A 23,116-nucleotide genomic window follows, 5' to 3' on the forward strand; every position below is an offset into this window, starting at 1 on the left:
TGTAAGAGTGAAAGCTGTCACTCACTTCAAATTAATAAATTTGGGGGTTATTTTGCTTTCAATTGTGAGGAAATGCCATTATCTTTCGACTCCATTTTCCCGTGAGTTTTTTGAAGCCCCTTGTATATCATTCTTTTAGTTCACTCTTTTCACATCCTTCTCAACCAGCCCCCCCCCCCTTGTGGTTTTTCTATTTCAGATAACAGAAAAGACAAGAGTAGCCTTAGAAAAATCGGTGTCACAGAAGGTTGCTGCAGCCATGCCTGTCCGCGCAGCTGATAAACTGGCTCCTGCCCAGTATATCCGGTAGGGATCTTGCCGGGCTTTCTTTGCTTCAGTTCAGGCTGCTCAGAGTGGAGTGGGGCACGGGGGTGCCTAATATTAGTTAACTGTCTTGAGGCATCAAGGAAACCCGGCTGGTGGCTCTGTTGGGAGAGCAGCCAGGGAGAAGATGACCCTATCTGCTCCCATACGGCTTGGTGCCCTTGGAAAGCCTCTAGAGCAGCGGTTCTCCCCCTTTGGGGGTTGGACGGCCCTGCCACAGGTCGCCCGATTCATAACGGTAGCAAAAGGACAGTTATGAAGTAGCAATGAAACTAACGTTATGGTTAGGGGTCACCACAACATGAAAGGTTCGCGTCATTAGGAAGGTTGAGAACCACTGCTCTATAGGGTCATGGGGTCGGATCCATGCCGGGCACTTAATGGGATCTGGCTTAGAGTGATATTTCTTGATTCATGACTCAGAGCCTGCTAGCTTTGTAGATCATTGAAAGCAGGTGGATTTTTTTTTTAAGATAGCCACTTTTGAGATGTTATCCTATTTTCCAAATACTTTTTTTTTATTACATTAGAAATCATTACTTGTCTTTGACCCAAATCGCAATTATTTCTAATCTTTTGTTTACATATAGTAGTCATCTGGATGGTACTTTGACTTTTGAAGGGTCTCACTCGACTGAATGTGTAGAGGGATAGCTCAAGTGCAGATATTAGGGAAATTCAGAGCTAGCAGTTCTGCTACATTATTCTCTTGTTTTATAATCTGTGGCTGGTCAAAAACTATTAATTTGTCAGTTGTGTGCTGGGAATATTATGGGGTGTTTTTTCTCAAAAGCAATTTTAAACATAGGATTATTTTTTAGGCCTTTTTATCTATGAAACTGAGCGTGAACATGAGATTATGAACATAGATGGATGGTTTGCAAAATACTATCACTAGTTTACAACTTATTTGTAGTACAATTTGTTAGTTCCCTTAATCTCTGGTGTTAGCTACTCTGCTTAAACTTGTTTCATTTTTCTCTTTAATTTTTTGTGAAAGGAGTGGAAAATGTATGTAGTGTATGTAGGGAAACTACATACTGAAAAGAGTGTGTTTCTCACAAACACCATGCACCTCCTTCATTTGTTCGTCAACCATGCTGTCCTTGGCAAGGTGTTTTTGTCAGCGCCACTCTGACAGCTCTTTGTACATATTGCTGTTGGGTTTTTGTTTCTTTTATTAATCAGCAGGACCTTTATGAAAGTACTTCATGGGAGGAGGGTGCAATTAGCAAACAGAGGTGGCGGGCGAGAGGTATTTTTGTGAAAATAATCACATCTGTTGAATTAGTTACACCTCTACTTTTTTCTCCTCAGGTACACACCATCTCAACAAGGAGTGGCCTTCAACTCTGGAGCTAAACAGAGAGTTATTCGGATGGTGGAAATGCAGAAAGATCCGATGGAACCTCCAAGGTTCAAGTAAGTAGGTGCTTTATGATCATGGACTTTGTCCTAAAGGTTTCTTTGTAATAGCCCCAAAGCAGAAAGCCCAGACACCCCTCAGGAGGTAAATGGGTGACCACTGCGTGGCACATCCACATATGGAGGGCTGTTGGGCAGTAAAAAGCAATAAAGTATTCATGTACTATAAATGTAACTATTTAAGAATTGATTTAAATATCAATACAATAATGACTGAATCCCACAATAATTATGCTGCCTCAAAGGAGACAGACGAAAGAGAATACATCTGCATGATGCTGCTTATATAACGTTCCAGACGGTACAAGGAGATCTTTAGTGACTGTAGATCATTGTCACCTGTGAGAATGGTGGCAGGCGGGGGTGAGGGAGATGTGAAGAGCAAGAAAGGGGGGCTAGTGACTGCAGAAACGTTTGAGGGTGGTGGGTATTTCAGTCTGCATGGCACTGATGGTTTCGTAGGTGTTTGCATATGTGCAGATTACTGACTTGAACCAGGGGCTCCAGGAAGTTCGTGGAAAGATTCCATTATTTTTTAGTTCCATTTTCCACCAACTCTTTGAAGCTCCCACATACCTTTTAAATATGTGTGGTTAGTTGCATGTCAGTTATACCTTATGAAAGCTGTGTGTGTTTATCTGTTGGTTTTTCAGTATTTGCATCTATGACATGATAGTGGTGTTCAGGCAGGTGGCGTGAGTGCAGGTGGTGACTACTTGTCCTTGTATTAATAGTTGCCGCAGCTGAGGGGATAGGTGTCTCTGATTTTGTTTGTGTTGAAAGAAACTGAGAAGAGGCAATGTGACTTATTAACTAATGGGGGTGAGAGTAAGTCATTCTCTGGTTGTGCTTCAATTTGTCCTTTAGGATTAATAAGAAAATTCCTCGGGGACCACCTTCTCCCCCTGCGCCGGTCATGCATTCTCCTAGCCGAAAGGTAATCTTCGCTCTAGTGATTAATTTTGTAAGCAACCTGCAGAATATCATCTAGGTGCCTGTAAGCTGCCTTTCACCACTTCTTTTTCTGTTTTTAAATGTGTTTCTCAAGATCATCCAGGGACTCAGTCAAGACTGTAAATTATAGTTTGAAGAGTGCTTATGAAAATGTCCATAAAGGGTTAGCTATTAGTTTTGCTATTAACTTAACTCCTGCTTTTAATAGCATGAACAAAGCCTGCTCTTACCCATAAAGGATGTGATCAAAGATACAGGATTTGAGTACACGGGTTCATTAGGTCCCTATTGATCATCTAAATGGTTTTCTAAGGTCTGTTTTATTACTCAACCAGTTTTCGTCCGAAAGAAATCACATCCCCTTAAATATGGAGATACAGTGGCTAGTATTTATAACTGTCAAAAATAATTTCCGCATTATATTCCATTTTCACATTAGGTTAAAGTTATTGCTAGAATCCACAGTAGGGAATTGCGGCCTGTGATTATGTGCGTCTGTCCAGATATCAGAGTATCTTGAGCTGCCTTTTGAAGGGAAGTTGTGCATGGACTTTACACTAGCCGTGTCTTCACAAGTGTCTTCTTTCACGCTTTGTCCACCTCAGATGACCGTAAAGGAACAGCAAGAGTGGAAGATTCCTCCTTGTATTTCAAACTGGAAGAATGCAAAGGTAATTAATTTGCTGTAAAACCAGTGTCTTGGTATTGTAACCTACCCAGAGATACCCAGAAAAGCCACAGCCTAGGTCCCTGAGCTGAGTGTTTTTATAAAGATTTTATTTTTTTATTTAACGGTACTATAAGACTCCATGTTATGAGCAACTCCTACTTGCCCTTTAATGTTATGTAAATTTGCTCTCACTTTAATGATTGAACCAACCTCCACTCAACAAATTCTTCATCACAAGCACCTTCACTTGCTGAATTTCACTTTTAAATTGTGAAATGGCTTCGAGCCTTTTCCTTGCTCTAAAGCAGCAGTTGAACGACCCTTTCACAGGGGTCTCCCGATTCATAAAACAGTAGCAACATCACAGTTAGGAAGTAGCAACAAAAATAATTTTATGGTGGGCGGGGGGGTCACCACAACATGAGGAACTGTATGAAAGGCATTAGGAAGGTTGAGAACCTAAAGCATAGGTTCCCAAACTGATTGGCCTTTCCACCCCACCCTTTTTCAGAAGAAATGACATAGCGCCTTCCTGGCAATGAAAACTGTTTGTGCTGTAGTCTGTAATGCAGGATAGAGTCTTAGTATCGGCTTCTGCACCTTAGTCCGCAGTATGACATCTTTGCCTTTTAATACTTTCATGAGTTCTTTTTTTTTTTTCTCACAAGTTCTTTTGCAGCAGATTTGCCCAGTGCAATGCATCATTTGATTTTTTTTTTTTTTTTTTTGAGGGGCGGGGAGGTGTTGCTTTCTTGGACATTGATTTTGCCTCTGAGTAAAATGAAATCCTTGACAACCTCATTATTTTTCCTTGTTTAAGGTTACTGTGAAGGTTAAATGAGATCATAGTGATGAACAGGCATCCATATGAAGCTTTTAGTGTAAAGAAAAACAAACGTTTTAACTGGGTTGAAAGTATTTGTAAATCTTTAATTGTCATGAGTGTCTTGCAGCTCTTTCTGTGACTGTTTTGTTCCGTGTGTTTTCACACCAGGGTTACACAATTCCACTGGACAAGCGTCTGGCTGCTGATGGAAGAGGACTACAGACAGTTCACATCAATGAGAATTTTGCCAAGCTGGCTGAGGCCCTCTACATTGCTGATCGAAAGGTGGGTGTGTTATTTCATTGAGTAATACTCCTGGTTACATAAGGTACTTAATTTACGTAGCAGGAATTCCGAGTGTACATAGACAGATGGTAACCTAAGGTGTGTGTGCCAAAGGTGGCCGGTGCTGGCTGCAGTCTGTGCAGACCCAGACTGACTTAGGGTGATGCTGTTGCCTCCCAGCAGGCCAGAATAATGGATCACTAGACTAATCCCAAAGGAGCCCTGGTGCCGTGGTGGGATATGTGTCGGGCTGCTAACCGTGAGACCTTGGGATCAGCCATTCAACGTCCCTCCCCGCCCCCCGCCGCCACCAGCTGTTCTGCAAGGAAAAAGAGACTTTCTGAACTTGTAAAGATTTACAGCCTTGGCAATCCAAAGGGGCAGTTCTCCTCTGTCCTGTGGGGCCACTGTGGGTCAGTGGCAGTAAGTGAGCCTGCCCCGTTTTGTGGTGATATGGTAGCTGCTGTGCTGGATTTCATAGCTTCTGTCTCCTTTAAATATAGGTGTGTCCGCCACCCAGCAGGGCAGTAGCAAGGAAACACAAGTAAACATTCCGATAAATTGACTGTCACAGAAAATGGCATTGACGGTATCGCTGTCTATTATTATTAAGGGTATTACATTTTATGGTGTCTATTTGCATGTGACCTTCAAGTTCACATACATCATATCTTGTGTTTGGAGCACAGAGTAGTAGCTCCCTTCTCCGTGAATGCCCTTCTAAAAATGATTTCTAGGAGATGGAGATTAAGGAATCTATGCTCAGTTGAGTTCCTCATTTTTGAAAATGTGCCGTCTTCATTAATGTTACTGCTTTAAAATTGTTTTACTAGAATCTTACTTAATGTTCAGATTGTTGGGAGGATGCCTTGTTGAAAGCACCTTCTAAGATTGGTCGGGGTCACAATAATGCTAATCCCGCAACTGTTTCCCGTCGTGAAAGGGCTGTTGGCAATGACTTTGGGGCAAGATGTCCTTCGTGGACAAGGATCTTTGTCTGAACTCTGTATGTCATTCTCTTAAGCCTGACTTTCGTGATATGGTGTGGACAGAGCTGTAAATATTTATCCCAGATCATGTCCTGCCTAGCTTATTAACCTCTTGCTTGTCTTACAGGCTCGGGAGGCTGTGGAAATGCGTGCCCAAGTAGAGAGAAAGATGGCTCAGAAAGAAAAGGAGAAGCACGAAGAGAAACTTCGAGAGATGGCCCAGAAAGCCAGGGAGAGGAGAGCAGGGATCAAAACCCATGTAGAAAAAGGTTTGACAAGCTCATTCCTCAATTGATTTTCTTACATAGACAAGATAGCTCACTTGTTAGAATATCATCATTGTTTTCTCACAGCATATGAAAGTCATCATTGCTTAGACGGTAAACCCAGACGTTCTCAGAAACACTGTAAACCGGAAACCCCTGGGTAACCCTGCTTGAGCTAGAGCACATAGTGGGCTATGTACTTGCACATAGGCCTCCATTGGGGGATTATAAGATCTGAGCAGTCACATGAGTCCTCAGATGATAAACTTAAAATATTGTTGAAATTTAGAAAGAGCCATATCTCCAGTTGCGTAGTTGAACTCCCCACATGAGACAGTAACCCAGAGTGACTCTGTCTTGTACACCGATGCACCTCTGGTCCTTCCCCAGGCACCCACTTTCTCTCCAGCTTGACTTAGTGGTTTCACCTGGGGCATTTATTCTGTTAGGGTGGAAAGATAAAGCCAAATTCTAATGTAAGGGCATTTGTAAAAGTGGTCTTTGTTTCTTTAAAAGACCCTAAACTAGTAGAGTGATTTGTCCCGTTTATTCACTTCCTGATTATGCCCAGGGTTCCCCTATAGACACACAAGTTTTCCGCTAGAAGGGAGTCGGAGCGGTGGTGATGGTGACCTAGCAGTAAGCAGTCTCATGAATGTAGTGAGATACCCCCACACCCGACAAAAGAAATTAAAAAGGTCATTAGGTAGTATATGAGGAGCCTTCAAAAAGTTAGTGGGGGGGGAGCGGGGAGGGAAGGGAAAAATTAGGACCTAATGCCGGGGGCTTAAGTGGAGAGGAAATGTTTTGAGAATGATGAGGGCAATGGATGTACAAATGCGCTTTACACAATTGATGTGTGTATGGATTGGGATAACAGTTGTATGAGCCCCTAATAAAATGTTTAAAAAGGAAAAAATAAATAAATAAATAAATAAAATAACAATGACATTTCCTTCCCCTTGGGGGGGGGGGGGGGAGTTAGTGGGAAATTTCCATTATCTTTTCATTCCATTGTTCTTTGAACTTTTTGAAGCCCCCTCAGAAAGTGACCATTACAGTGGGGGGAAATACAGCAGATGGGGGGAATAAAAATGTCAGAAAGGGGGCAAGATGGTCAAAATTGGTGTTGCTGAGATGGTAATGTTAGCCCCACAAATGAAAGAATTGAAGAGGGGAGCCTTGCAGCTGAGGGAAGAGCACCCCACACAGGAAGAGCAGGTCCACGTGGCTGGGGCAGGGGAGAAAGAATGAGTAGGAGACCACTAACGTGCTTGTTAGTACATGGCCTCTTGGTCATTGTACAGGCCTAGCTGTTGTTCCCACTGACAAGGAAGGACTGGAGGGAAGGCCTACTCTGGGGAGAGTACAAGGCTGGGGCAGGGCACACGAGCAGAAGCAGGGAAGCCATCTGAAAGTTTCTTGCACTGAACCAAATAGAAATGATAGTAAAAAAGGTGCAGTGAGGATGTCTTCAGATTCTGGATGTGCTCTGGAGGCAGGGCTGACAGTTGGCTCAAACCATTGGGTGAGAGGTGTGAGAAAAAGAAGAGGTAACGATCCATCTAGAACTTTTGGCCTGAGCTATGGGAAGAATTGAGTTGCCATTTACTAATATGGGGAAGGCTGCCAGAACCGACTTGGGAGTGAGCGATTGGGAATTTCCCTGTGGCAGGTTCAGTTTAAGGTGAAGGGGTCCAGCAGGCAGTCGGTTATGGACTTCTGGAGCCCAGCCCTGGGGAATTACGGAGAAATACATGGCTGAAGCTGCTTGGTATACGTCAAGTTCGCAGAGCCCAGGTCTGAATGTGGGGAGCAGCACCAGAGGTCCTGCTCTTCAGTACAACTCTGTTGTGTGTCCGTTGTCACATGGGCCAAGATAGAGAAAGTGACCATAGACAGTACACTGGTGAGGTCCACATGCAGCCAGCCCCACGGACCGTAAGCATGGTTTTTTTTAGTCAGTAACCACCTTTCAAAATAGAAGGGTAAACTTATGCCTAATTCTTCCCTTCCTGGTACTATATTACGAAATTTTAAATAGAGGAAAAATGGAGAGAGCTACATATTGAATCATACATATCCCCACGTCTAGATTCTGTAGTTAACATTTTCATATTTAATATTGGCAGATGTGCTTTATCACTGACCAGTTCCACTGATTGGTTTGGTGCATTTCACAGTTGCTGAATCCTCCAGCTTGCTTTACATCTAACCCCAGCTGTTGCGTGCCTAATTCTAGAGCTCGTGGTAAAAAATGAATGCCCTTGGATTTAAAGTAATTGCAAGTAAGGTTTTAAAAGATTGGATTCAACCACCATCAAAAGCTTGCAGAATTTTTGAAGGCGAATGGCTGTTTCTTGTTGAGAATGTGAAATGTGTGGAACAGTGCCGCCCTAACTTCCACCTGTCTCCACACAGAGGACGGGGAGGCTCGGGAGAGGGACGAAATCCGGCACGACAGGCGCAAGGAGAGGCAGCACGACCGGAACCTTTCCCGGGCAGCTCCTGACAAGAGGTAGGTGCCATTTGAAACGCACGCTAGTAATGGAGCATCCTTTTTGTATCTTTGAGAAAGGGTGTCAGTCCCCTTTTCACTTTTGTCTCTTGAAGTTGACGACTTCCTAAGTAGCACTAGGTTTCCTGCGCTCACCTACTTGTTTCAGCAGAAGAATGGACTGGCCCTGCAAGTGATCTTCTCTTCCATCACCACGTGGAGTCAGAAGTCATGACGGAATTTAGAAAGGGAAATTCAGGTCATGTTTGGGAACAAGAAGCAGTGGATGGGAGTGTTCTGGTCTGTTCTTTCCCTTCCTCAAATGAGGAGGCCAGTTTATTATGTGCCTTGTCCTCGGCAGGAGATAGCGGCCTCACCTTTCCTGAGCTCCTTTGCCTTGCACAGAGGAGGAGAAAGGCAGCTGTTCAAAGAAGTGCACATCAGCCCCCTCCTAGAAGCAGTTCACTGTAAAATGCAGAACGATCAAGCCATCATATGTAATGATTAGAGGAAATATGCAGCGTACTCTTAGTCCAAACACGTCTGGAACAAACTGAACACGTGAATGGGGACAGAAAGTAGGCAGCGTGCAAGGAAGTTGTGCTTCCCCAGAGACTGAGGACATGAAATTGCTAAAAAGTGGAAGTTTTAGGAAGTCGCAATCTGAGTGGGGGCTAAATGCAATTATAAGACAGTATCTTCACAATAGCCCTTCCCATCCTCTGATCATCCTATGGGCTGATACAATGTTTATCTCCCCCCCCCCCCAGTCAAGTCTTAAATGCGAAAAGAGCATTACAGGTGTATTTTATTTTAATTGATGTGATTCATTTCTGTACACGTCATAGTGTTTGGGGTAAATGTGCATTATAAATTAAATCGGAAGGAAGGGTGAAAGTGTGGTATTAATGATAAGTTGCAGACAAAGGAAGCCTTCAAACCCGTATTGTGGCTGTGAGAGTGGCTGACACGGAGCAGCCGAAGACTTAGAGTTGAATGCACATCGCCACGTCTGCCAAAGCCATTTTCAGACCCAAGCTGACAGCATCAACAGCTACTGTAGTCCATTGTGCACACAAACAGCGGGGGAATTAGAATAATCTGAATGTCAAAAATCAGACTGGGCAATCCAGTTTCAACATGTTTCCTTGAAATCCTAATAAGATAAAGATAGTAGACTTAGTTGGGTAAAAACGGATTCTAGCATATTGGAAAGGATTCATAGGATGTGTGGAATTTGCCTCCAGTCACCCCCCTCCCCCTTGCGGATATATCAGTAGAGGTAGATCACGGACGTACTTTCCTCTCAGCCAGTGCTGTGATTGCTGGTGTTAAGATTCCATAACAAGCACAGGTTTCATGACTGTTCTCCACCGCTAACAGGAAGGCCGAATTGTAGGCCCCACCCTCTGATAGCCTCAGATCAGGAGCACTGTAAGGCTGCCAACCTGGTTATGCTTGACCAGAGAACGGTGTTCATAACACCGGGACACTTCTGAGGTTCGTTGTATTTAAAGAGGAATCTTCAGCATGTCTGTAAGGAAGAGTGTTTTCATTGAGTAATGTATTTCTAAACAGGTCCAAGCTGCAGAGAAATGAGAATCGTGATATCAGCGAAGTCATTGCTCTTGGTGTGCCCAATCCTCGCACCTCCAATGACGTTCAGTACGACCAAAGGCTCTTCAACCAATCCAAGGTACACAAGGGTTAGAAGCAGCTCTTAGGTGTGGATATGCATTCACATCCTCAGTGAAAAGCAACTTAGCATCTCAGAATCAGATTAGCCTAAGGTATGCTGGACTGCTGCCAGGAAAAGTGGGTGTAGCTCATGTTATAACTCAAGAAACGAATAAGATAGAACAGCCGGCTACCCTTTGACAGTTGGCTGGCTGAGATTTGGGACCCTAGAACATGAAATTAGGTAGTAAAATTTGGTTCTCATGCATGTCTTGTTTATTTTTAAAATCAGAGTCAGTTGTCTTAGAATGGTACTTCTTGGGTTGTTTTGGTGCATCTCGGGTTTTATGTCCCACTGAATGAAAGGCTGGTGGTTCAAACCTACACAACTCTGATAGTACTGTCAAGAGAACACGGAGGGGGGGGGTGGTTGTTGCTGTGGACACATGGTTCTGCTGGTCACATGGGCATGCTAGGAGTCCAAATCAAAATGACAGCCCCCCTGGTAACAGAAAAAGAACATCCTTTCACATTTAAAAACTGTAAATTGAGATACTTTTTGGAAGAAGTTATTGGTCTGGGGCATTTGAGTTTCTAGTGCTGGTTGTCACTAATGAGGACCGGTGAACCCTGAAAGAGGTCCTTTGCATGTTGATTCACCCAGCATTTGATTATGTGCATTGCATAAAAGAAAACACCAGATGAGACAGATGTGCCGGTGCCCGAGAGGCATGTATACATATGTACACACACAGACAAGGCTGACTCATTGGGTGCTTTTACTTCCGATATCTCATTTGATCCATACAAAAACTATGTAAAACTATTATTGCCTCATTATAGATTAGGAAATCGACACACAAAGTGGTAATATCATTTCCATAGTCGGTGACAGATCGAAGATTCAAACCAGGATGGTCTCGACTCCAAAGCATGTAGGCCACGTCTGCAAAAGCAGCTTCTCAGGTGGGGTCTGCCTGGACCGAGGAGGCATCATCGGTGTGTCCGACACTTATTTCTTAAAGGCTTCAATCATTTAAAGCAGTTCCCAGCCTGTGGGTCACGACCCCTTTGGGGGACGAACGACCATTTCACAGGGGTCTCCCGATTCATAACAGTAGCAAAACTACAGCTATGAAGTAGCAACGAGAATTTTATGGCTGGGGGTGTCACTACAACATGAGAAACTATTAAAGGGTCGAGGCATTAGGAAGGTTGAGAACCACTGATTTAAAGGGTGGGATAAAGTATTTGCTAAAAAAGGCACATCCCTGTATTAAGCCAGTGGCATATATGAAACTAGCTGGTTCCTTGTTAGTAGTTTAGATTGTTGAAAGTATGAGCTCTTCATGAGCAAAGGGCTATGTTCCATGTGAATGTCATCAGATTCAACTTTTACTAAATCATAATGCAGACATCTTACTGTAGTGTCTTCTGGTTCCCACAGGGTATGGACAGTGGTTTTGCAGGTGGAGAAGATGAAATTTATAATGTGTATGATCAAGCTTGGAGAGGCGGGAAAGACATGGCCCAGAGTATTTACAGGCCCAGTAAAAACCTGGACAAGGACATGTATGGCGATGACCTGGAAGCCAGAATCAAGACCAACAGGTACCAGGGCAGAGAGCTCGGTTCCCATGTTGACAGGAGCAAAAACTAGGTCGTCCATCGGTGTTTCTCTTTCCCCCAGGTTTGTTCCTGATAAGGAATTTTCTGGCTCAGACCGAAGACAGCGAGGCCGAGAAGGGCCGGTGCAGTTTGAGGAGGATCCTTTTGGTTTGGACAAGTTCTTGGAAGAAGCCAAACAGCACGGTGGCTCCAAAAGGCCCTCGGACAGCAGCCGCCCCAAGGAGCACGAGCACGAGGGCAAGAAGCGGCGGAAGGAGTAGCCGGCCGCCCCGACGGACGAACTGTGACCCCAGCCCTAGTGACGCAGGTCGTGAGGGGATGCTTTGTCTAGAGCCAGGGTGGAAAAACCAAATCGACCCCAGCACTACTTTTTATTACGGAAGAAAGGGGGGTGCGAAGGCTTACTGGGAACTAGGTAGATTTTGTGAAGAGTGGGTTGTGTTTGTGCTTCTCCCACCTCAGCCTTTATAGAGCGTGCTGCCCAGCACCGGAATGAAGGCCACTTCCTTTTGTCTCACCGGTAGTGTGGGGTCAGTATGTTGTGGAAGGACTGCTTATAACTAAAGTGACCCAGCCTCACCCCAGTGCACAGGAGAGTGTTCACAACCTATTGAGCTGCTGTGCCTAAAGGGCGTTTGCCCCTACAGTCCTATTTCTATGTGGAGGGGGGGAGGGAAAGCGAGTTACTGCTTGGTGCAACTCTTCATTTCAAATAAAAACATTTAAAGAAATATTTGGGTTACATTGATTTATTTTATCTAGTAGGGAGTGGTATTCTCAAAAGTCTTTCTCTTCGTCAGATGTTTGATCCCCTCGAACAGCTTTCCGTCTTTGAGCTTGAACCTGGAGCTGAAAAATACCAAGAAAGTACAGTAAAGAAAGGTTGTTCCTACACAAAACATTACAACTGGAACTCAAGAGGACATTACTCGTTTTACAAAATTCCCTTCATTTAAAAACTTGTAAATCAAAACTAAAACCAATGTTACTCACACTCAACTCACAACTACAGGACAGGATAGACCTGCCCCCTAGGATTTCCAAAGCTGCAGATCTTTAACATTAGCAGGTCACACCTGTCTTTCATTGAACTGAACATCTAACCATTTGGGAGCATTAAGCACTGCACCGTGACTTGGAGTTAACGGTTCTTCCACGTTCCCTGTACCTTGTTACTCATAGAAGGGTCTTCCCTCCCTCAGCCTTTCATAGCTGGACACTTCCACGCCACTCCCGGACAAACGTTCAGGCAGCTTCTGCCCCAAACGGGCCAAAGTCCCCTCCTACCACCTCATCCACCTTCTTTAGAAGGTGCACAGAAAGCTGAGTGTGGCAGAAGAAGACTGACCTTTACTCCATCAATGATGTGATTTTCCTGCTGCAGTGCATTCTGGAGCTCCTCCGCTGAAGAAAACACAATCCACGCCATTCCTTTGTGGAAGCCAGTGTCTCTGTTCTGGAAATTCAAAAATGGAAAGGTTGCACAGGAGTTTGAGAAAGTCCCCTTGGGCTACCAAGTTTCTCATCAGCCAAAATGGGACTATAGACATTTTAATGCCAATGGTGGATTTAGTGCATAGTCACCGTCCCACTTAACACAGGTTCAGTCCCTGTGTCAAAATTGACTCTCTTGCTTTTCCACTGCCGCTAAAGAAAGTATGGGTAATGAGTGTTCTAGATGCAAACAGCAGTAAATGGGATTTTTTTGTAAGAAACCACCACCCACCCCTAAAGTCATTTCTAGTCATTTCTGAGGCCAATGATCATAATCACTATCGCCAGTTGATCAGCCATCGAATGTTCCTAATGAAAAAGGGAAAGAGACCAAAGGGATTACCCATATTTGCCTGATTCCAGACTTAAGTGAAACCACGATGATGCTGCCCCGCTGTGCAGAGGCAGGGTGTTTGCCGTACAACCTCCGATCTGAGTGTGTGGAGAAGAGGCTCACCACTGAACTCGCTCCCTGCCTGCCCGCCCCGGGTCCCGGCCTCCACTACCCAAAAGACTGGCCAAGATGTCTATGCAGGTGATCAAGATGAGCACTGGGGCCTCCCAGTCTTGTTACAAAGTCAGACTGTTTACCAAAAAAAAAAAAGTGAGACCTGGTCCCCATACTTCAAAAGTAACAGTGCGAGACTCGGTCTACCATTTCCATGGCAAAAGACCTTCGGAAGTTTATTTTTGTGTTAAAGACGTATTCAAGATAGGAACTTGAATTTCTAATTTGAATAGAATTAGTTTTGCTAATAGAAGCTCATTTTCCCTGTTACATGTTAGTTCTATCAACAATCAGTATTCTGTTAACTCCAGGTCCTATTTTATTTCTTATGAAATAACACCTTTTAAAAAACGTAAAAAAACTTTTCATATCCTTCAACTGCATAGAATTCCATTTTATCAATGATTTATTGATTTATAACAAATCCTACTAATGAACCTTTAGGTTCATTGCAATTAGTTGACATTATTAAACAGTGCTACTTTGAGTACACTTGACCTTGCCTTTCTTTAGGATAAATCCTAGAATGGAATTGCGAGATCAAAGCAAATGCAAATTCCTAACACAGATAGATTTTGCCAGAGTACCTTTCAGAACCGAAAGCACCAGTGCCAGTGCTTTCTCTCAGCAAATAGAGTGCCAGTCTCCCTGTGCTTTCACCAACATTACCCCACGTGCCACCAAGTGGATGCCAACTCATGGCTACTCTGCAAGACTGAAATGGTTGAATGTCAACTAATTCTTTTTGGCTCAGTGACTGTACTCTTTACATCTATGGTGGATGCTTCCTGCTATTTGCCCACAGAAACTTTCAATGTTGCAGCTCGAGGCTTGAATTTTTTCTTGAATTCTTTCAGTTTCAGCTAAACTGAGCGTGTTTTTTATTTTCTAATTTAGGTTTTTGTACATTTCATTGCAGTATCTTACTTTTTCTCGAGCTGCCCTTTGAAATTTTCCGTTTAGCTCTTTGACTTCATCCTTTCTTCCATTTGCTTTAGGTACTCTACGATTAAGAGCAAGATTCAGTCTTCTGACATCCACTTTGATCTTTTCTTTCTTTCCTGACTTTTTTTGCTTTCCTCATGAATGTTCTTGATGTTATCCCACAGTTCATCAAGTCTTGTCATTTGTGTGCAATGCGTCAAGTCTATTCCTGAGATGTTCTCAAATTCAGGTGGGACACACTCAAAGTCGTATTTTGGCTCTCACGAACTTGTTTTAATTTTATTCTGCTTCAAGCTAAACTTACATATCAGCAACTGATGGTCTGGTTCCAGTCAGTCCATGGTCTGGTTTTAGCTGCTGACACTGAACCATAGCTATTGTCTCTTCCCACAAAAGTGCTCAGTTTAATTTCTTGTGTCCCATCTGGAGAAGTCCATGTGTACTGTCACCTTGAAAAACGGTATTTGTGATGAAGTCGTCATTGGTTTTGCAACATTCTTCAGCTTCATTTCTATCGTAAAGACCATACTTGCTAAGTGCTGTTCCTTCCTGTTTCCAACTTTTGTATTCCAATCACCAATAATTAACAATATATCTTGATTGCATGTTTCAAACTAAAGACGCTGGTAGAATTCTTCAAGTTCATCACTAGCTTTGGTGGTTGGTACATACATTTGGATAATAGTTACACTGACTGGATTTCCTTGTAGTTGAATAGATAACCTATTACAGACAGGGCTGTTCTTCAAGATATCTGGAAATGCCCTTTTTGATAATGGCTGCAATGCCATTCCTCTTAATCATGTCGTTCCCAGCATAGTAAGCCACATGACTTCCTAATTTAAAATGGCCAAAACCAGCCCATTCCGGCTCACCAATGCCTAGAATTTCAATCTTGATGCATTGTTTCCTTTTTGACAACCAAGTTTTCTAGATTTATACTCTGTACATTCCAGGTTCTGATTAATAGATTTTTGCAGCTATTTCTTCTCATTTTGAGTCGTGCTCCATCAGCAAATGAAGGTCTTGAAGACTACTCACGCAAACTTTACTGCATCCATGTCTTCTGATAAAAGACAGCTCCCCCTCAGTCTTACTGAGTGTCTTCTGACCAAAGGGGCTTATCTTCTGGCACTCTCTGCCAATGTTCTGCTTCTGTTCATTGCACTTCAGTATCTGACAATGTTTTGATGCTGCCTATAAGGTTTTCAGTAGCTAATTTCTCTGAAGTAGCTATTCCTTCTAATTTATAGTCTGTTTTTAGTCTGGAATTTCTGCTGAAACCTGATCACGTTGGGTTACCCTGCTGGTTATTTCAAATACTAGTTTGACATAGCTTCCAGCAACACACAAGCCACCACAGTGAGAAGAAACACAGACAAGTGGCAGAACGGTGGCATAGAGCATGTGAACTACATGTAAACTCTGTGCTCACACCCCAAAATGCCCAGAAATTCTAGAAAGCCCACAGATAATTACAGTTCATGAAAAAGAGAAATGTATAGCCCAACAGCAAGACCTTCATGAGAAAGCAAAGTAAATTAACATATAACAATTCACTGTCTTATTAAAATATACACACACAAACAACCCCCCAAAAAACTACCACCTCTTAAGTTAGCACTGAACTTAGTGAGGAAACCATTTACCGTATATACTCGAGTATCAGCCAACCCGAATATAAGCCGAGGCACCTAATTTTACCACAAAAATCTGGGAAACTTAATGACCCGAATATAAGCCTAGGGTGGGAAATGAAGCAGCTACTGGTAAATTTCAAAATAAAAATAGATAACCAATAAAATTACATTGAGGCATCAACCAGCAGGTTAAATGTTTTTGAATATTTATTTCAAAGAAAAACAAACTAGCTCTGTATGTGGAAAAGAGGGTCAACAAAAATATGGTATCAATAACTACACGCTGTGTTACTGCATGCACTGCATTACTACATATGCTGCCTTACCGTATGTACACAACACAACTTGTATAGTTTGAGGCCTATGATATCCCAGAATGTGATGACATGACTGTTTCCATAGAGCAGTCTGATAGGGCTCATAAAATACATGCTGCGTTGTGTATGCACTGTGTTACTGCATGTGCTGTGTTACTGCATACGCAGTGTTACCACATAAGTATGGGAAGTGCTAAAGCAACACACACAGTAACACAGTGCGTACATAATGCATGTATATTATGAGCCTAACACAGGCTGCTCTATGCAAGCAAGAGTCAATACTGGGTCCAGATAGGGGCTAATAAAAAAATAAAATATAGCAGACTAAGTACTGTAAATAAACATACTGTATATCCAAGACCAGAGATATACCGGTACTTGTATTCAGCAATGCTTGGGCGGAGCAAGGGGGCGTGACCAAGCACAGGTAAGACTGTAAAGGCTACATCACTGGTCACAGCCCTGGAGAAGATCAGGGGAAGTGCAGCCGCAGCCGACATGCACCTACAAGGGTGCGGTGCGCCCAGGTACCAGCACACAGAAGCGGGCAGGTTCTTGACCGGTACAGCACAGACAACACAGAGGCAGCCAGAGCAGGAGAAAAGAAGAGCGGTGATATCAGCAGTCATCGGACCACCCAGAGGCTGCAAGCACCCGCAGATGAGCGGGAGACTGGAGAACACCCACACTGCACTGAAGAAACGTAAGTGGGACCCAACTTGAGTATAAGCCAAGGGGGGCTTTTTCAGCATAAAAAATGTGCTGAAAAACTCAGCTTATACACAAGTACATACAGTAGATTATTCTCTGCCAGTTACTTCTAAGACTAGCCTCTGTTACCTAAGATCCTATCAGAACATTATAGTATGCAGAATTCCAAATGGGCCCCCAGCCCCCCTTTTTTGAATGGGTGCAACTTGCTGTAAAGCAACCGAATATGCTGAGGGTTGTGGAATGAGGTGCCCTCTATTACATTATAAGGCAAAGAGGATGGACTACCACTCTTCTGATTGTGCTGCATTATACAAGTTGCTGTCTGAGATGGACAGACTCCCTTGCCAGTTCTGAAGAAGTCCGCTGCCAGGTCATAAGAGACCAAGTAGGGAAGAAATGCAGACGGCAGCTAGAAATTGAGCACAGCACCCAGCAGATGGCCAGCGCGTTGAGCTCTGCCCACCAGCTGAAGGCACACTGGAGGGCCCAGGCAGAGCTTCTCCCGTGTCTACAGCCCCAGCTGACGCCTAGACGGCAGGATGTGAGACCTTCAGGCAAGGACACAGCAAAGTGGCAAAAACAGACAGACAGCTCGGTCTGTAGTAGTAGAGAGCTGGTGTGTTTGTGGAGGTTTGTTACACAGCAATAAACAACAAATACAAATACCTATGATCCATCTTTTCCTGTTTTAATCAGCACACCCATACGTTTATCAATGAGGACTTTGGACAGCTTTGTTTATTAATATAAGTTGGTCTGTTTTTTAAAGTCGAGAATTAAAGCGGAGATAATACTTACAAAAGGCAGAGTGCACCTTCGGATCTGGCCAAACTGTGCGAAGTGTTCTTTCAATTCACCTGTGTAGGGAGAGAAAGCATATCCAGGTGTTCACGTGTGTTGTATTCTCCAGCCTACAGTGCAGCTAGAAACTGAAAGGGAACTTGGCGTCCCCAAACACCTGACCCTAGGGACTATTCTGCCTTTCCTTGGAGCCTGAAGATTTAGGAAGCAACTGTGGCACTGCCTGTGAGCACCTCGCAAAAGGTAAAGCAGCCAATTACTAGCTGGAAGGCTGACCCTTGGAACACACCCTGAAGAAAGGCCTGGTGATCCGCTTCTCAAAGCCTCCATAGGGTCTCCACACATAGGGTCACCAGAAATCAGAATCGACTTGACAACAAATAACAACATGGCACTCATTGATGTGACACTGTATCAGACATGAGGAGGGAGGGAGTGGTAGACACATATTATTGGCTGGCTTAATTGCAGTCTCCAGCCCCAGCAATACTGACAGTCTTTGGAAAGCCAGATACTGTGCTGCTCCACAGCTGTCTGCTCCTGTAAAGGCTCAGGACGCTTCTGAGGGTCACTGTGTTAGAAAGGACTTGATGGCAGTGGGGTTTGTTTAGTTCTCTGTGTGTATTATGAACCTGTGAGAAGATAAGGCTCTAGAATGAAAACAGATAAAAATTACAATAAAATGTATTGCTAATCAGACTCAAGATCTCCAAGTAAAATCCCAACTGGCCTTTCACAGCTCCAAGGGCACACACAAGGTTAAATCTATAAAATCTTCAGAGTCGACCCTCCCTCCCCTTCCTGCCTTATTTCCAACTACTAGCCTACAGTTGCTCTCCAACACAGCAGATTGAATGCTGTGTAACTGCCTTGTGGATTCCCAGCTTTACATAAGTTGTTCCATTCTTTGATATACAATCCTATCTCCCTTGCCTAAATTGTAACTATCCTTTGAAACCCAAACCAAATACAGCCACTAAGGATTATCAATGCTCATGGAAGCAGCAGTCAAGAGATCAAAAGATGTGCTGCATTAGGTAAACCTGCTGCGCAAGACCTGTTTAGAGTATTGAAAAGCAAGGATGTTGTTTTGAGAACTAAGCTGTGCCTGACCCAAGCCATGGTATTTTCTTTTTCTTGCCTTTTTTATTTTTTGGAGAGGGAAAGATTATTTATTGAGCCATTTTATTGGCAGCCATGTTATTTTCCATTGCCTCACACAGATGTGAAAGTTGGACATGGACTAAGGGAGAACAGAAGAGATGCATTTGAACTGTGGTGCTAGAGAAGAACATTGAAAGTACCATGGAACAGTAAAGGGACAACCCAATTTGTCTTGGAATTAGTATGGCCAGAATGCCCCTTAAAAGCAAAGATGACAAGACTCGTCTTATAACATATTGTAAAGACAGACTAGTCCCTGGAGAAGGGCATCATGCTTAGCAAAGGGGAGGGGCAGCAGAAAAGAGGAAGGCCCTCACTGAGATGGGCGGACACAGTGGCTGCAACAATGGGCTCAGGCACAGGAACAATCTTAAGGGTGGCCCAGGTCAGTGCAGTGTTTCACTCTGCTATGCATAGGGTCGCTATGGGTTAGAACCGACTCAATGGTACCTGACAACAACAACAGGCATTATTTTATTGCGCTCCTAACTAGACCGTCTCACTCATTCACGGCCATCCGATCAATTCCAATTCACAGTGACCCTAAAGGACAGAGTAAAAGTGTCCCCATGGTTTCTGAGACTATAAATCGGTATAGGACTAGAAAGTCTGGTCGTTTCAAAATGCTGGCCTTGCAGTTAACAGCCCAACACATAACCCATTATGCCACCAAGGCCCAAACCCTGGAAGTTATTAAAATAACTTTACCTTAACATAAAGGCAAAATACAACAGATCTCTTCTGAACACCTACAGTGCTTGTACTTTCACTGCTTTACATTTTATACCTGTTTATATCCCCTCAATAGTTAAATTTTGTGTCCACTTGGCTGGGTCATGATTCTCAGTGGTTTGGCAGTCAAGACCTAGTAGTACTCCATGTGACCTACTATCATGCAATCAACTCCGAGATAGGACCTGTGTGAGCAGGCAAGCACTTGTGAGATTAGGTGGAGTGCAAGCCCCTTACTCTGGGCGGAGCCCTGATGCAATTGAAAAGTTTCCTTGGGGGGATGTGGCCTACTTCCTATATAAATAGACACTACGGAAAGTTTGCTTGCTTCCTGCTGAGCTGGATCCTGCCTCCTCAGGAAGTCATCAGTTGCATGCCATCTGACATGCCAAACTTGAATTCCTGCACCTCTGCAGCCATCAGCCTGTCTCCATCCTGCTGATCTTGATTCATCACTACAAGGCAGGAGTCTCCCGCCTAACACGTGACCCACAGACTTGGTACGTGCCTGGACTTGGACTTGGCCACTTCCACACCTGAGCGTCCTTTTCTGTACGTAAACATCTTTCTACATACACGCATCAGCATCACTGGATTTGCTTCTTTAGAGAACCCAGCCCACCACCACTCAAATTCAAACCCATTGCCAGATTACAATTCCTGGTGACCCTATACAGCGTTTCCAAGAAGCAGGCAATTTTTCTCCTGCAGTGCAGGTGGTGGATTTAAACCTCCAATCTTGCACTGAACAGCTTACCATTTATTCCAGTGACATATGTACTGGCCTGCATTTGTTATTTGCAAGTCTCCCTAACCCACCACTATACTGTAAGCTCGAGTCACATGCTGGCTCAGGGTGAGCCCATGTGAGTTCAAACAGAGCTGTGCTCTGTCCGGCTTTCAATGACTGATTCTGAAATAGACAAGAGCATATCACCACATTTAAGCAGAACTGTCCGAGAACACTTTTTTTTTAATCGTTTTATTAGAGGCTCATACAACTCTTATCACAATCCATACATACATCTATTGTGTAAAGCACATTGGTATATTCATTGCCCTCATCATTCTCAAAACATTTCCTCTCCACTTAAGCCCCTAGCATTAGGTCCTCATTTTTCCCCTCCCTCCCCGCTTCCCTCTTCCTCATGCGCCCTTGATAATTTGTAAATTATTATTTTGTCATATCTTACCCTATCCGACATCTCCCTTCACCCACTTTTCTGTTGTCCGTCCCCCAGGGAGGGGTCACATATAGTTCCTTGTACTCGGTTCCCTCTTTCCAACCCACTCTACCTCTACCCTCCGTTTCACCACTCACACCACTGGTCCTGAAGGGATTGTCTGCCCTGGATTCCCTGTGTTTCCAGTTCCTATCTGTACCAGTGTACATCCTCTGGTCTAGCCAGTTTTGCAAAGTAGAATTCGGATCATGATAGTGGGGGTGGAGAGGAAGCATTTAGGAACCAAAGGTAAGTTGTATTTTTCATCGTTGCTACACTGCACCCTGACTGGCTCGTCTCCTCCCTGAAACCCCTCTGCAAGGGGATCTTCAATGGCCTACAAATGGGCTTTGGGTCTCCACTCTGCACTCCCCCCATCATTCACTATGGTAAGATTTTTTTGTTCTGATGATGTCTTATACCTGATCCCTTCAACACCTCGTGATCCCATAGGCTGGCTGGTGTGATTCTTCCTTGTGGGCTTTGTTGCTTCTGAGCTTGATGGCCGCTTGATTACCTTCAAGCCTATAAGACCCCAGACGCTATACTTTTTGATAGCCGGGCACCGTCAGCTTTCTTCGCCACATTTGCTTATGCACCCATTTGTCTTCAGTGATACCTTCGACACCGACACCTCACACTCGGGACACCTCACACCTCGCTCGTGATCACACAGGCTGATATGTTCTTCCAAGAACACTTTTCCCTGAGGGCATTCTCCCTGCCCCGCATCCAACTGGCCTGCACCTGGCCTGAGGTCATGTTTTAACAGTATGAAGTGCCGGTTTGTAAGTGCCCTCAGTGCAACTCTGGTTTAAGCTATCCTTCTCCCCTATCAAGAGATGCTCTAAGTCTTTCTCTCAGGGACAGGTGTGTTCATTTCCCTCCCCCGGGGAGGGCAAGCTAGAGCTGGAATCCCGAAATGGGATCACAAGCCAAGACGCCTGAAACTTTACTTAAATATACTTTTGTTTTACTTCTGTCAATACCACTTAGTGATTATGTGGTTTTTGTTTTGTACTTTTCTGCCTAATTTGTAGGCATAGTTTTTTTTAAATCATTTTATTGGGGGCTCATACAACTCATCACAATCCATACATGCACCCATTGTGTCAAGCACATTTGTACATTTGTTGCCATCATCATTCTCAAAACATCTGCTTGCTACTTGAGGCCTTGATATCAACTCATTTTTCCCTTTCCTCCCCCGCTTCCCACCTCGATGTATGTGTTTTAACTTGCTTTTTCTTCTGTTTTCTGTACGCTACCCTCCCTGAATAATGGAAAAGAAAATTGGCCAGGGAAAAGGGGGCTGCAGTCCGGAGAGAGGTTCCTGTTGACCATTTCCACAGCAGCCTTAGCAAGCATGATATTTAAAATAAGGCTTCAATCATTTAAAATAAGGCTTCTTTGATCCGAGCACGCAACAATTCCTCCCAGGAAGAAAGCCAGACTCTTCGGAAGAGGCGTCCCCAGACGTCCGGATTTTTAACAATTTGTCCCGCGTCCCGAGTCATTTTTAACAAGTCCCGATTTTTGGAAAGAGTGCACGACAAGCTAGGGTATCCGGTTTTTGGTTGCCTTGTGGCTATTTCGCCAGGATATGAGTTTCATCAATGGTGTCCCGCTTGAGCAATGTTAAGATCTGGTCACCTTACGTTAGGCGAGCGGCGCAACTTAACCGTTTGCGTCACGCGGGAATGCCTGCATCTTAAACCATCAGCCGGATGATTCCTCTGGAAGACGTCTTGCGGAAAAAGCACCTCGATCGGTAGGAAGGCAAGCGTTCGCGTCCCCAAAGGCCGCCCGCGGCGTGGTTACGGCGTCCCCCGCGGACGTCAAGCGCGCGCGGGAAGCAGCGCGTCTGAGGACCCCGGGCCGCCCCCACCCGCCCGTCACTCACCCGACGCCGCCGTCCACGGCACTTTCCGGACGAACGCAATGGGGCGGCTGAGACTCGTCCGGAGGGCCGCGGCGCTCCTCGCCGCCGAGGCCGCCATCTTCACACCGCGGGACTTTGGGTAGCCGTGGGT

At 44.3% G+C, this 23,116-nt stretch overlaps 2 protein-coding genes across 3 annotated transcripts in view; one reads left to right on the forward strand and one right to left on the reverse strand.

The window, feature by feature from the left end:
* The window catches only part of SNW1 (SNW domain containing 1), a 31,540-nt gene extending 19,267 nt beyond the window's left edge, over nucleotides 1–12,273 (forward strand). For both annotated transcript variants that reach the window (XM_004698740.4, XM_045288249.1), the window contains exons 5-14: nucleotides 200–306; nucleotides 1,642–1,746; nucleotides 2,617–2,686; nucleotides 3,309–3,374; nucleotides 4,368–4,484; nucleotides 5,601–5,742; nucleotides 8,161–8,257; nucleotides 9,815–9,932; nucleotides 11,361–11,524; nucleotides 11,604–12,273. In XM_004698740.4, coding sequence (XP_004698797.1) covers nucleotides 200–306; nucleotides 1,642–1,746; nucleotides 2,617–2,686; nucleotides 3,309–3,374; nucleotides 4,368–4,484; nucleotides 5,601–5,742; nucleotides 8,161–8,257; nucleotides 9,815–9,932; nucleotides 11,361–11,524; nucleotides 11,604–11,802 — 1,185 coding nt within the window. In that variant the 3' untranslated portion in view covers nucleotides 11,803–12,273. The remainder of the gene's footprint in view (nucleotides 1–199; nucleotides 307–1,641; nucleotides 1,747–2,616; nucleotides 2,687–3,308; nucleotides 3,375–4,367; nucleotides 4,485–5,600; nucleotides 5,743–8,160; nucleotides 8,258–9,814; nucleotides 9,933–11,360; nucleotides 11,525–11,603) is intronic.
* A 2-nt stretch (nucleotides 12,274–12,275) lies between these two features.
* On the reverse strand, nucleotides 12,276–23,100 carry LOC101647275 (SRA stem-loop interacting RNA binding protein). The gene is made up of 4 exons (XM_004698738.2): nucleotides 22,987–23,100; nucleotides 17,962–18,020; nucleotides 12,891–12,998; nucleotides 12,276–12,391 (listed from the first exon to the last, which is right to left on the reverse strand). Exons 1-4 carry the CDS (start codon nucleotides 23,081–23,083, stop codon nucleotides 12,320–12,322), a joined length of 336 nt encoding a protein of 111 aa, XP_004698795.1. The 5' UTR covers nucleotides 23,084–23,100; the 3' UTR covers nucleotides 12,276–12,319.
* Between the last annotated feature and the right edge of the window lie 16 nt (nucleotides 23,101–23,116).

This window comes from Echinops telfairi, unplaced genomic scaffold, assembly GCF_000313985.2.
Source record: "Echinops telfairi isolate 266 unplaced genomic scaffold, ASM31398v2 ScPeMD7_18;HRSCAF=68, whole genome shotgun sequence".
Lineage (NCBI taxonomy): Eukaryota > Metazoa > Chordata > Mammalia > Afrosoricida > Tenrecidae > Echinops > Echinops telfairi.